Genomic DNA, 14,011 nt, shown 5'->3' with positions numbered 1-14,011 from the left:
ACATTTCAGAAATATTATAAACCAATCTCTTTGTGGTGGACAGGAATGCTATCCTATTTTTTTTCATTTGAAGTTCAGCAGAAAACAGGAAAAAAATCAGCTTGGGATTACAAATAAAACCGCGTGAAGTGCAAGTCTCTAAACTGGAAGATGTAACTGACAAAAATGTGACGACAAAAAACATTTTTGTGTGTGGAAGAAGATCTGTCGCGAGGAAGCAAGCTAGCTATCCCGCACGTCTGTCTTTGAAGGAGAGGCACAGGGTCGCGCCCTTCCGGCATCTCCCGCCAGCTGTAGGCTGCGGCCGGGGACGGAGCCGCCCCGCAGGCCGACAGCACTTCCCATGGCGGAGCCGAGCCCACACCTTCCCCCGCCAGCCACGAACACGGCACAGGACCCGATATAAAAGCCCAGCACGGGCAAACCCGCACGGGCACCTCAGCAGCGTAGCTTCGCCGGGCCCGCTGGGGCCGCCCGGGGCTTCCCCCCGTCCTTCGCGGCCTTAGGTGCCCCCTGCGCGGCGCCGGCAGCTCCGCTTCCAGCGGCGGGGGCCACGATGGGCGGCTGGGTGCGCTCTGGGCGGCCGGGCCGCGCCGCCGCCCGCCCCGCGGAGGCCCTGCCGGTGAGGGGGCGCGGGTGGCCCGCCAGCCCGCAGCCCCTCGCTCGACCCCGCGCCCGCCCCCGGCGGCGCTGAGCACCATGCGGGCTCAGGCGGCCGCTGCCAGCCCCAGCCGGAGGCTCAGCCGCGGGCCGGCACCGGCGGGGTGGGTGAGGCCGGGCCCCCGCCACCGCCCGCCTGCTCCCCCCGCTCCCCGCCCTTCCCCGCCCCCGCCGGCCGCCGGGCGAGCCCGCCGCGCCCCAGCGTACACCGCGGCGTGCCGCGCGCGAAGCGCCGGTGACGTCCCAGCCACACCACTGGGTAGCGGCGCGGCCGCGTCACGGGCTCACGCGACTGAGTCACCCGCTCGCCGTCGTAGCGCCCGGCCATTGGCAGCGGCAACGGCGCGTCGCGTGGCCCCGCCCCCGCAGCCCGGCGCGGCTATAAAACCGGCGCCGGCGCCGCCTCCGCGCCTTTAGCCCCGGGTGTCTGAGAGGAGAAAGATGCATCGACTCCGCTCACGGGCCTCCACGGGGATTTCTGCCTTCGCCGCCGGTTCGTCCTCCGCCTGCTTCCGCCAATCACCTCCGCTGCCCCGGTTCGGGAAGTCGGCCTCGCAGAGGCGTTGGAGTAAAAAGCGATCCTGCTCATCCATCGGCTGATTGTCGCTGAGTCCCGGGCGGGGGGGAGCGGAGAGGGGCCGCGGGAGCCGAGCCGAGCGCCGCTGCGACCATGCCCAAGCCTAAGAAGCGGGGCAGCAACCACCAGCGCGGAGCAGGTGAGCGCGGCCGGACCGGCGGCCGAGGGCTGGGGCCGGGCGGCCTCGCGGAGCGCGGAGTTCCCCCAGCGTTTCCCGTGGCCGTCCGAGACCCTGGAGGGCGGCCTTGGCCGGCGAGACCGCGGCCGGGCGGGCCGGCTGCGCCGCGGCTGGCTGCGGGGCTGGTGTGAAAGCGGCAGGGCGGACTGGCGTGCCCGCGGAGCTCTGCGCTCGGCGGGACGGAGCCGGGCCCGGGTCGGGCGGCGCCGCCAGGCTGGCAGGAGCCGGCCGCGAAACCGCCACCTCACGCCGCTTGCGCGCATGCGCCCGGCGGCGCGGGCGGCCCCGGGGAGGCGGCGGGCGGCGGCCGTGCCTGGCGCCGCCGGCGGTGAGCAGCGCCCGAAGGGCGGCGGGCGGCGCCGGCCCCGCCGAGGGCCTCCTGGCCGCCGCGGTCGCGGGTGCCGCCCGGACGCCCTCGGGCAGCTCGGGAAGCCGGGCTGCGGCGGGCGAGGCGGCGCCCGCGGGGTGCTGGGGCGCGTCCGCGGCCCTCATGGCCTCCGGTGTCCGCGCTGCGGCACCGCCGCCGGCGTGGGCCCTTCCGGGGCGGGGGGGCGGCTGCTGCTGTCACTCCGGTGGCTGGTGTGGCCGTATGCCAGCGCGCTGTGCTCCCACAGGCAGCAGTCTCTTTAAAATAATCTTCTTAGCCTAAAAGAGGATGCTATAAAATAATCTTAACGCGGATCCGGAATGTGTGTGGCTGAGGTGCTGATGCCTGGGCAGAACGGAGGTTTTGTGGGATGGTGAGGAATTTCACTTCAGGCGGCTGTGGCTGTGAGCGGCATCTGTCTCTAGTATCAAATGTTCAGGAGCTGAGCAGTTCACTGGGTCGTTCTGCAGCTGCTTTTATTTTAATTTGTGAAGGAACTGCCTGTCATTCTTTCCCATGAACTTCCCTGGCGCAAATGAAGAAACTTCCCATGAAGCAAAACCTCTGGAGTGTGAGTTTAACTTCATTGGAAAGTACTTGGACAGTGATGACCTCGAGGTTGATTCTGCCCAGATCAGTATGCTTTTGGGGGATCTTGGTAGTCGGGAAGCCAGTCTAAAGCTGGCAAGAGCTGTGCACTGCCGCGTTAAATAATTTAGAATCAATTGTACCACAAAAAATGAGTCGAAGAGCAGAATTATGAGTGCTGTTGTCATGATTTAACCCCAGACAGCAACTAAGCACCACACAGCTGCTTGCTTGCTCTCCTCTGGTGGGTTGGGGGAGAGACTCAGAAAGGTAATAGAAAACTTGTGAGCTGAAATAGAGTTTAATAGGTAAAGCAAGAGCCACACGTGCAGGCAAAGCAAAAGAAGGAATCCATTCACTGCTTTCCATGGGCAGGAAGGTGTTCAGCCATATTCAGCTCCATCATGTGTAAGACACTTGAAAAGACAAAAAACATCACTCCAAATGTCCCCCTGTCCTTCTCTCCCCGCCGGCTTTATATGGCTGAGCACGATGTTATATGGTACAGAATATCCCTTTGGACAGTTGGGGTCAGCTGTCCTGGCTGTGCCCCCTCCCAGTTTCTTGCGTGCCCCCAGCCTACTTGCTGGTGGGGTGGGATGAGGCACAGAAGAGGCTCTGACTCTGCCTAAGCACTGGCCAGCTACAGCTAAAACATCCCTGAAGTAGCAACACTGTTTCCAGCACAAGTCCAAACATAGTAGCCCCGTACTAGCTACTATGAAGAGAACTAACTCTAGCCTGGCCAAAACCAGCACATCTGTAAATCACATCTGGGAGCTGGTGGAGAAATAACAGAGATACTATTCTTTATTCAACTTTTTTTATTCTTCTTTTATTAACTTTAGTAGATGCAAATAAAGGGCTAGGATAGGACAGTGATAGATCGCAGTATTATCAGGTGAAACTCCTCCAACTCTTAATGCTCTAACAATGAGATACAGGTATAAAATAATGATGCTTTCTTCAAAAAGACTGAAGTTACTGAGCCCTGAGGCCTTCTTGATGCTGAGAGGGAAAATAATTTTCCCCTGTTGAAGCATTTGATGTTCTGGCTTGTATTTGTAATTCAGTGTTAAAACAGGGTTGGACATTGCTGATGCTGCACATACTACACTTAATCCCATAAATCCGGCATTGAACTGGGTAACGTATGTTTGTCTAAATGTATAACTTATCCTGGTCTGAAGTCCCTCAAAACTGAAAAATAAAGATTGTATGGCAGTCTATTTTAGGTATTTTGTCCTAAGTTAAATTAATATAAAACTATTTTTAAAACACAGTCACAGGAATTTGCCTTAACCTGAAGTTGATTGTAGAAAGACCCTAAACCTAGAGTTAGGAATTTTACCAATACTTTGAAAACTTAGGTGGGTTCTTCCCCACCATTCACAAATAATCCTCCCGAACAAAGCCAACTAAGTCTTCAGAACAGATGGGAGTAAAGGAACCAGCAGAGGAAGAAAATATGCTTTCTGGGTCAAGGAAAATGAATCTGTTGGGGCGGTTGAATTCTACTTTTGGTGTTCTGATCTTCCTTTTCTGTATGAAAAATGACCAAACTATTGTTTTTGTCTTTCCTTAAGGTGGTCAGCCCAGAAATGTGCAGCCTTTTAGTGATGAAGATGCTTCAATTGAAACTATGAGCCACTGCAGTGGCTTCAGTGATCCTGCTAGCTTCACTGAGGATGGTATATTCTTTCACTTGTATCTATTCATCTTTTTAAAAACATAAAACCTGAGTTGACTTAGGTGTTTAAGTACTAGACTGTAAGTAGCAGTAGCAAAATTATGACATCCTGGTAAACACTGTGTGATTGTTAATCTAGTGGCTATTGTTTTTGTTTGGTAAGAATATATTCCTGGTTTCATGAGCCTCTCATGAAACTATTAGGCTTTTTTCTATTGAAATTATACAATGCTAACTTTTGGAGACAATAAGAATTTTAAGGTCATTATTAAGACATTGATTTTCATAACATATAGTTGAGGTGGTAAGAACTGCAGAAGAATTTGAGATGGAAAGAATCACATTTTTGCCTGTTTTGAACTGGATTTGTACTTTGTCTCCTCTACCATCTCTGCAACTTGGGCTGCTCTAATGTCATTTTTTTGGGAGTAGGGGACCTGAAAGCCTGCTACAGGGGGATAAGGCAGAGAACCTTCCCTATGAATACTTGTTACTCTTAAATGAACTGCTGTTGCAGAGGCATCTGAAGTGATGCCAGATAGGACAGGCTGCTTAGACAGAACTTGCTGCATCAGTAGTGAACACCCCAGTGTACTCCAGGGATAGAATGCAGTGGACTGGATGAAAATGTGTTGCTGACAGGATTGGCTGATGGGTGTCAGTTGTAGCAAGTTTACGTAAGATCTGATGAGTTCACTCGTTTGTTCTTGGCACATGTAAGAAGCAGGTGTAGAAACAGCTCAGATGTATGAATAGATCAGTTTTTGCTGAAGTATTTTAAGGGGCAGTTTGATGTAGTAGTTTTGACACCATTCTGTTGCTGTAATACTGAACAATTCTGTAGCTATTGTCTGTGTTAAACTGCTTTCTTATTAGTATTGGAAACATTAAGTGCTGGGTACTACTGTGACTGCTAATAAAATGCATATCAGGACTAAATTATTTCCTCTGGATTAGGGCCTGAAGTTGATGAAGAAGCCACTCAAGAAGACTTAGAATACAAATTGAAGGGATTTATTGATCTTACGTTGGATAAGAGGTATAGTATGCTTTGAAGAAATGCATTCATATGTTGTGTACTAGCTTCCTCTGACATAATAAAGGAAATATGCATCAAACTTTTTTATATGTTTACTGAAATTACAATGTTTTCATGCTGGGGAGGGACTGGCTTTTCTTCTGGATCTGAGCAGAACTTTTTCCCTCCATTGAGTTTTTGGATAAGTGAGAGTCAGACTTTCCTAATAGCTTGCAGTAAAATGGCTTTATTTCTAGTCTAGTGCACTGTTGTGAGCTCCATCTGCAATGAAAATTTCTTTGTCCTTGAAGAAGGAGAAAATTTGTTGCATTTCATACTGCATGGTACTTCTGTGGGTTACTTTTCTGTTGGGTGCAGGCAAATACAAACTACATATAAAAATAAAGGCTGAGCTTTAACTGGTATGTGCTGATTCCAAGAGGTCTTCCTTCTGTCTTCCAACAGTGCAAAGACAAGACAAGCAGCTCTTGAAAGTCTGAAAAGTGCTTTTTCTTCTAAAATACTATATGAATTTGTCATGGAAAGGAGAATGACACTAGCTGATAGCATTGAACGCTGCATAAAGAAAGGTAATTAATATGCTCGCTATTAGAAAGCAATAATCCCAATGAAATAGCTCACTGTTCAAAAGGAATTAAGACTGTGAGACTTCTCTAGTACTTTATAGAGTGCTTAATAATTTAGTTATGTTAATATAACATTCCTTTTTTTACTTTAGATGTCATATTTTAACTGACCTAGAAAATTAACTGAAATGACATTCTGTATTGGTTTCTGAATTTCCATTTGCAAGTTTTCAGACTATTATCTTCAAAGGGTTAAAGGAAGGAGGCAGTGCACAAGGTGATTACTCATAATGTGTTAATCTCTAGGTAAGAGCGATGAACAGTGTGCAGCTGCCGGACTGGCATGCCTTCTGTGTGTGCAGATGGGGTCAGGAATTGAAAGTGAAGAGATTTTTAAGACCCTTGGTCCAGTTCTGAAGAAGATTGTCTGTGATGGAACAGCCAGTATCCAAGCCAGACAGGCTGTAAGTATAAAATGTTTATTTGCCAGACAAGGACAGAGTTTTGACCAGCTCACTGTTGTGTAATCCAGAACTAAAGGTTACTTCACTAGTGTAAACTCAGAGTATTGACATATGCTCTAAATGATGCATAGTACTTTTCACTGGCTTAAAAAGTTCTACCTAGAGATTGAAGTTCACTTTCTTCTTCAAGCTAGAAACTACCTTGTCAAGTCTCTTAACTCACTATGTTGCAGTCTCTGTACTGCAGTTCTGAGTGCTGATGTTGAAGTCCTATATAAAAAAATGAAGGTTTTCCCCCTGACTTATGTATCCTTACTGTATTAATTTTAACTTCTTTAACAGCATTTAACAAGAGGAATGTTGCTTATGCAAATGTGTTTATATATGATAAAATTGCATATAGCAGATTTAGAACTATGTATTTGATACATTCACACTACCAAAAGTATAAGTTTTTCGCCCAGTCATCTTGTCTATATGTCAGTGATATATTTTAAATACTGACTGAAGACAGTCTAAAGCTCTTACCAAGACTTTTTTTAAAAAAATCAGTTTTAACTAATATTCTCCAACTTGCCTTTATCATTGCATCGCTGGCTGCTTCTCTGTTGTGCTCAAGCTGTGTTACAATAGATACTGTCAGCTGGAAGAAGAATTAGTGTTGGTTCAAGAGCAGCCATTTCTACAAATGCTATTAAAGCTTGTCCTGCTTAAGCGTAATTTTGAGTCTCCTCTTTGTAAGAGAAGATGGAGTAGAATATGGGGAACAGGGAACAGATACGTAGGACCTCACAGCAAAAACCGGGAAGTTCTAGGAAAAGCTCCTGAAGGTTCAGTGTTTTCATGACATTTAGTTGGAACAGATGGCAGAGAAGGGAAAATACTTCCTGTAGCTGTGAAGAAATATATATCCATTACTGTTTAGCAGCATGATTTCTCCTAGTGAATCCTAGTGAGATTTAAAATAATTGGGTGAGAGGGGTGCTACATGTAGCTTTTTTGGAAGGGCTTTGTAAGCTATATTAAATAATACAGCATGAAAAGTGAAGGCTTGTGGGTAGTCTGTGTTGTAAAATGATCCTGACAGTGGATGGAATCTGAGAGCTAACTATTAGACAGTGGCTGAATTAAAAAGTGTCGAAGACTTGTAGTCTGTTAAGGTCTTAATCTCAAGTTTCCATTATTCCTGATGTTAAATTTCAAAGGTCAGAGTTTGAAGGTTTTTGTCAACAGTAACTTTAATGTAAAATACTGATGTTTTTTTTCTGTTGTCTAGTGTGCAACCTGCTTAGGGATTTGCTGTTTCATCATTACTGATGACATTACGGTGAGGATAAATATTTTTTTTAATCTATAAATGGACATTATGAAAATGTGTGGATCTTAAGCCACTTCCGTTATCTTTTTTTCCCCTGTTCAGGAGCTGCACTCTACTATGGAATGCCTGGAAAACATCTTCACAAAGGCCTATCAGCGAGACAGAGACACTAATGGTGTATCAAGTACCCATAACACTGTACTTCACATTAGCGCTCTTTTAGCCTGGACACTGTTGTTGACTATTTGTCCAATGAATGAAGTGAAGAAGAAAATTGAAATGTGAGTATCTTTCTTGGAAAACAAAATTTGTAATGTCCAGTTTTATATGCAATGAAATAGTGTTCACAGAATTTACGTCTTAATGAAATGTGACTTATTCCTTAGGCACTTGCATAAACTTCCAAGTCTGCTGTCTTGTGATGATCTCAACATGAGAATAGCTGCTGGAGAAACACTAGCGCTTCTGTTTGAACTGGCACGTGAGACAGATGCTGTAAGTAGATGACTGCAGCTAAATTTTCTTTCATTGGGGATGATAACAAGGCATATTATTTACTGCGTTGTGTAGCACCCCAGATCTCAGCAAGTGGCAGATAATTCACTGGGTTATGTTCTTTGTAGTGAGTCTGCCCCAGTCTAAGTGGGTATAGCAATGGTTGACAGCAATTTAATTATCATTTTTACACTGTTTTCCATACTAGTAAATAATAAAATGCATCAGACAGTACTGAGGAGCAACTAGAAATGTCGTGTGCAGGCTTTAAAATCTAAATCCAACACACTGTAGGTGTTGCTGATTGGAAAAAACCCTATATAGATTCCAAGGTAAAACATTATTGTTTACTGTAGTGGGAACACTCATTAGATACTTTGGCAGATAAGTTCCAGTGATACCTAACCTGCACAATTCTGCTTCCATAGCTAAAAATCTATCCTTTAGTAGAAACCATTTTGACCTGTAGTATTGTTTTTCCAGTATCCTTATTTAGGTACCTTGAGAAGAGTAACTAGTTACTGTGTGATGGTTTCACAGCATTTGTGACTATTTTAGTCAGTTGGTGACTAGTCAGTTTAGAAGGGGAGATTTTGAAAGGACTTGCACAGATATCAGTATTACTACATTTGGTGAGATTCCGTGGGGTTTGCTTTTGAGTTGGATTAGGTGCAAGCTTCTCAGTAGCACCTCATACACACCTAAACCTGTCTCTACATTCTTCAAAATGCCTTATTAATTTTTGAGCTGTTTTTCTGACAGCACTGAAGGAAATAGTCTCCACTTACCCATGGCACAGTCTGCAAGAGTTACCTGAATGGATCCTAGCTTGATCAAGGCTGTTGTGCTTTGCCAGAACACTGTCTGAAGTTGAAAAGATAATTCCAATTCAGTCAGGATGCATCACACACTAACACTGCATAATCTGAAACAATATGCTGAGACTTATATACAATTGCAGACAGTAGGAGTTCTTTCCTATGGAATTCAACTTTGAAAGAAAAAAAAAGGGAACTTGATCCATTATTGGGTCGAACTGACTGCAAGTAACTAAAATCTTAAAATACATTAACAAGTAATACTATATTTGCTAAAAAATCACTCCATTCCATTGAGGTAATGCCCCTTTAATCATTATTTGGATCCTTAACAATCAGCACAGATTAAAAATGATTGTTGTGTTTTACCTTTGACCAGTTTCTTGCAAAAAGCATCAAGTAAACTCAGCCCATTTAGTTGACATGAGAAAACATCCAGATTGGACACACCCCCCACCCCCAAAAAAACCCCAAAAAACCCACACAAGCAAAAAACCCTGCTTTTACATAAGTTTACATACATTCTTACTAATCAAGGTAAACTACTTCAGAATTTGTAAATGGAGGGGAGAACATACTTCCTGCTAAAGGATGATACATTGAAGTTTACTTGGAGTGTTCTGTTGAGGATTTTTTTAAAACTGCTTTCTATTTTTCACCCCATGCAAGACTTATGACTAAATATTCATACTGTCAGTCTAATGGTGTCTCCCCGTCCATCTCCAGCAGTGTGAATTCTGTGCTAATAGCCTGAAAGTTCCCTCAGCTCGTTGACCAGAGTGGCAGCCAGGTTCAGCTTATCAGTTAAGCATTTTGAGTCCCTTGGAATTATGGAGCAAAACAGATTGACAGGTATATAGACACACTGAAGGAGCTGTACTGTTTCATGTGGCTCAGACTACCAGAACAGAGTTCGATAGAATCCTGCTTGGTAAACTGGATGCTGTGACTGTTCTTGCTAGTTTAAACATTGCAAATGGAAGTACAAGAAGTTAGTGCCATCTGTGTCTTCATTAAGTAACAAAGTAACAGTTTGTTTTAAATAACAAAGTAACAGTTTGTGTAGAGGTCTACCCAGAAGTCAGATCTATTTTCCTATTTGCATGGATCTTGAGGCCAGAAACTAAAAAAAAAAAAAAAAAAAAAAACACCCCCCAAAAAAACAAAAAAAAATATTCTTTTTTTCTGGGGTGGGGTGCATTAGGATTTTTTTTATGAAGATATGGAACTTCTAACAGAGAAACTAAGAGCTCTGGCTACTGATGGAAACAAGCACCGAGCCAAAGTAGATAAAAGAAAGCAGCGATCTGTCTTCAGAGATGTCCTACGAGCTGTTGAGGTGATTCTTTTCTTACTTTGAATGTCTGGATTGTTAACTGTGTAGTGTATAATTTAATGAAAATGTCTTTTCTATTAAATAGAATTACTGTTTCAGTGAAAGCAACAGGAAAAAACTATTTCAAATGAGATTGGAAATTCCGATCACTTACACAAAATATAGCTGCTTTTTTAGGAGTGTAGGACAAAGTAAGTCAAACTTGGTTTATTTTGTTCCAAACTTGACTTTCATATTGAAGAATATTTTTTTTCTTTAAAGAAGGCTAAACATTGCACTTGTAAATACTAAATTCTTTTTTATTTTATACCATGAGCAGATTTTTTTTTCATAGCAAGCTTTGTAGGACATCTAAATTAGTGTCCTGAATTCTGTGCAATATTATTGTACTGTCTCTTACTGAACTTCGGTCCATAATAAACAAAGAGCAAGTTAATAGTAAGATACATTTCCAAATGGAACCTCTGTTGGGGGCCAAAGAAATGTTTGTGTATGAGGAGGGGTGTCGTCCTAATTGTTGGGCGGTAATCTTCTGGTTTTCTGTATCCAGATTAAGAGAACAATACACAAAGCAGGACTAAAAATACCTCGTTAGTGACATAACTTCTGAGTAAAGCCTCTAAGGCAAATGTTAAACTTCTGTCACTTTAAATACATTGTTATCTTGTACCTCTCAAACTAGATTATTTATTTGTTGGATAATTTTTATGTTGCTGTGCGGGTAAGATGAACTAAATATTAGTTGAAATTCAGAACAATTAAACATCTAGGAAACAGGAGAAGACTTTGAAGTGATTTGAAGTCACCTTTAAAATTCTGCCTGTAGAAGAATCTGAGTCCTTAGTAGCATTTGTTACGTTCCATTGTCACATATGTAGCTTGCTGCACTTGAAAGGTGAGAGGACTAAATGAAGCTTACAAACTGATTTATAGGTGACTCCTGCACTCAGAACTGTTTTTTCTGGAGAGAAGTCCAATTCTTAAAGTAATTTTAAAGATGAAAGTTAAGTGTTCTTTTTTTTAAAATGCTTTCTGACTTGAAGAATGTCAGCTTCAAGTCTCATATGAGATTTAACTTCAGGTGTGCATCAGTTTATGAACAAATCTTCAGTGTATGCATATTATATCATTTGGAAGGTTTTTGTGGGCCAAATTTATCAATGAAAATAAAGTTCATTGATATATATAAAATTCCTAATACAAAAGACTTTGAATTAAAATCATATTTGTTGTTTCCTTTAATTTTGGATAGGAACGTGACTTTCCTACAGAGATGGTAAAGTTTGGACCTGAGCGCATGTATATTGACTGCTGGGTTAAGAAACAAACTTATGATACCTTCAAGGAGGTTCTGGGGTCGGGGATGCAATATCATTTGCAGGTGAGCTGCTGTTTGGTACTTGCTCAGACTGTTGTTCCCCATCTGGCTTCTTCATAGTAATTCAGTCTGAATTACAAAATCATGAGTAGAACTTGGTAGAATGATGGGCTTTGCATTAGAAGGGTTAAAAGACAGCACTTGCAAAATGAACTACAGTGGGTTGGAACTGTTGGGGTGAGCTCCTTCGGAGCTGTAGCCTGAGTATACTGGCTTATTAATTAGAAGACTTCTCCAAGAAGTAGGAGATTCAAGCTGAATTATCTTAGCTTCAGGGTTTCGTCCTGAATCCTTATGCTGTCTTTCAGCAGAGTAGTGTAGCCATCTGGCTGCAATAAAGCTATAAACACTTCCTGTTCAAGCCTGTAAAAAGGTACGCAAAGTTTTAGTCAAAAATTATGAACACAACTTGTAGCTCGATGATGACAGCATTCTAGAAGTGAAGGGTTGAGTCCTCATCTCTGTTGTAGGAACTGCTGTTCACTAGTCATCTGTTTAGATACGAAGCAGAAGCAGGAATTGTAGCATAGGAGCATGTGCTTCCAAATTGCTATAATAATCATGGTGTTAAAATCTTCAGTCCAGTGTCAATTGTATTTTTATATGACTGAGGGAGCCCAGGCATATGTAGCATTTTTTCAGATTTTCCAATATACGGTCAGATGCTTTAAAATCGGTGTTGTGAAACCATATGGGTCTGTTTCCAGCTGCCTGATCTTGTCTAGAGGATGTAACAGAACAGTACCTAATTTGTTGGGACAAAAAAAAAAATATCAGGGTCGTGGGGAAGCTGTCTCTTCTCAGGAGGACATTTTTAGTTCTTAGCCTTACTCTGGTCAAAGGAGGAAGCATTCCCTGGCTTAATTGCATAATAAGATCTAAGATTTATGTCTAATTGCTGCTGTTTCTTACTGGAGATTTAATAATCAGGAGAAGAAACTGATCATTTGGTGTGCTTCTTGTTTAGTCAAATGACTTTCTCCGGAATGTTTTTGAGCTTGGTCCACCAGTAATGCTAGATGCTGCAACTCTTAAAACAATGAAGATATCTCGGTTTGAAAGGGTATGTCACTGTATTTTCTTTACTTTACACACTAATATATTTCTCCTGAATTTAATAGTATTCCAAACACCCACTTGACAAGCCATCATCTTTAAACTTGTCACTTTAATTCTAACAGTGCCCCATATTCATCTGAATGAAACCAAATCTTGCTTGTATGTGTTTTGGAAAATCTAAAATAAGAGCTCAACTAGGCACATGTCTGCTGCTGCTTTTCTCCCAAGGGGGTCTGAAGGTTGACTTGATTGCTGATTGGTACTTAGTTCATGCTCCATACATGTGAAACTTTGGACTCTTACAAGAACTGTAGGTTTTGGGGTAGGGACCTATAGGAAACCATAGAAACTGAGTCTTATCCCGAACTCCCTAGTTGAAAATGGACACGAGGGGGATGACTTTGTTCTGTTGGCTGTGAACGTACTAATCCCGTATACAAACAGTTTGTGGAATGGTGTTACCAAGTTTAATCTGGGGGCAAACTTAATCTGCATTGTGTCTGTATGATGTTTAAGATAGACTGGCTTCCAGAATTGCTTCTAGCTCAGCCTTTATACAGTCCAAGTTTCTTTTAAATGTATACATAATAAAATGAATCATTGTTTTGGTGCAAATATATACTATTGATTTAAGAACGTCTACCAATTTACTTCATGGATTAATAAAAAAGATACTTTCAGCTGTTTCTTAACATAAAAGTTTCTAAAGGACATAACCCTTGTGAACATCTGTGATTAATTTTTCTTTTTCTTTTGTAGCACTTGTACAACTCTGCAGCATTCAAGGCCCGGACAAAGGCTAGAAGTAAATGTCGTGACAAAAGAGCAGACGTGGGGGAATTTTTCTAGATCTTTTCCATGGGGTTTAATTTCCATATTTAAAATAGTTTTGTAACCTTTAAATGTAGTTTTTTAATTTCCGTAGTCACAGCTTGCACTTACGCGCTGGGATGTTGTATAAAATCTGTAAATATAATGCATGTTGTTGCTTAGTTGTGTATACACTGTATATAGATCCATAGAAGATTGGGTGCGGGGATACATTATAGCGCTTGCATTAGGTGCAACTTGCTCAAAGGCTGAATACATTGTAACTGAACTATTAAATGGGGTGGGTCACTAGTCAAATGCCATGTGTAAGATTGGATTCCTTACTTTATATAAAGGTAAATTAAATTAATTCATTGGCCAAGTGTTTTGGTAAGAATATGCTAATATGAAGAGATGAACTTGTTTATGTGAAGTTATTTTAGTAATTTTTTTAAACTTTTCAATGGCAGATGGACAAAAATTTCTACATAGTCTGACTTTAACCTGAAGGAGACTATAAAGTTCAATTACCTTCACTTACAGTGAAGTAGTGAATGACAAATACTCACCTCAGTGTAAGATAAAAACAAGCTTCTCATGGTCTGAAATCGGGTGTTTAATTTTTGGAATAAAGATGTTTCTCACTGCTTGCTCTCTGTGTAAAAGTG

General features: G+C 42.9%; 1 protein-coding gene across 2 annotated transcripts; it reads left to right on the top strand.

Annotated features, from left to right (window-relative positions):
- Positions 1-1,055: 1,055 nt before the first annotated feature.
- On the top strand, positions 1,056-13,990 carry IFRD1 (interferon related developmental regulator 1). 2 transcript variants are annotated; one of them, XM_080394185.1, is made up of 12 exons: positions 1,057-1,376; positions 3,957-4,061; positions 5,018-5,099; positions 5,544-5,668; positions 5,972-6,129; positions 7,406-7,456; positions 7,550-7,728; positions 7,834-7,942; positions 9,965-10,099; positions 11,349-11,477; positions 12,442-12,537; positions 13,293-13,990. In XM_080394185.1, the coding sequence occupies exons 1-12, from the start codon at positions 1,331-1,333 to the stop codon at positions 13,380-13,382; spliced, it is 1,305 nt and encodes a 434-aa protein (XP_080250311.1). In that variant the 5' UTR covers positions 1,057-1,330; the 3' UTR covers positions 13,383-13,990. The 2 variants fall into 2 exon arrangements, with proteins under 2 accessions (XP_080250312.1, XP_080250311.1); XM_080394186.1 differs by lacking the exon at positions 7,406-7,456 and having other exon boundaries at positions 1,056-1,376.
- Positions 13,991-14,011: the final 21 nt, after the last annotated feature.

Source organism: Falco punctatus (assembly GCF_963210335.1).
Source record: "Falco punctatus genome assembly, chromosome: 6".
NCBI lineage: Eukaryota > Metazoa > Chordata > Aves > Falconiformes > Falconidae > Falco > Falco punctatus.
This window is presented reverse-complemented; position numbering and strand designations above follow the sequence as displayed.

Coding starts and splice junctions, on each gene's coding strand:
- IFRD1 (XM_080394185.1), top strand. CDS start 1,331: ATGCCCAAGCCTAAGAAGCGGGGCAGCAACCACCAGCGCGGAGCAG. Junction 5,669..5,971: donor TGAACGCTGCATAAAGAAAG/GTAATTAATATG, acceptor GTTAATCTCTAG/GTAAGAGCGATGAACAGTGT. Junction 10,100..11,348: donor ATGTCCTACGAGCTGTTGAG/GTGATTCTTTTC, acceptor AATTTTGGATAG/GAACGTGACTTTCCTACAGA.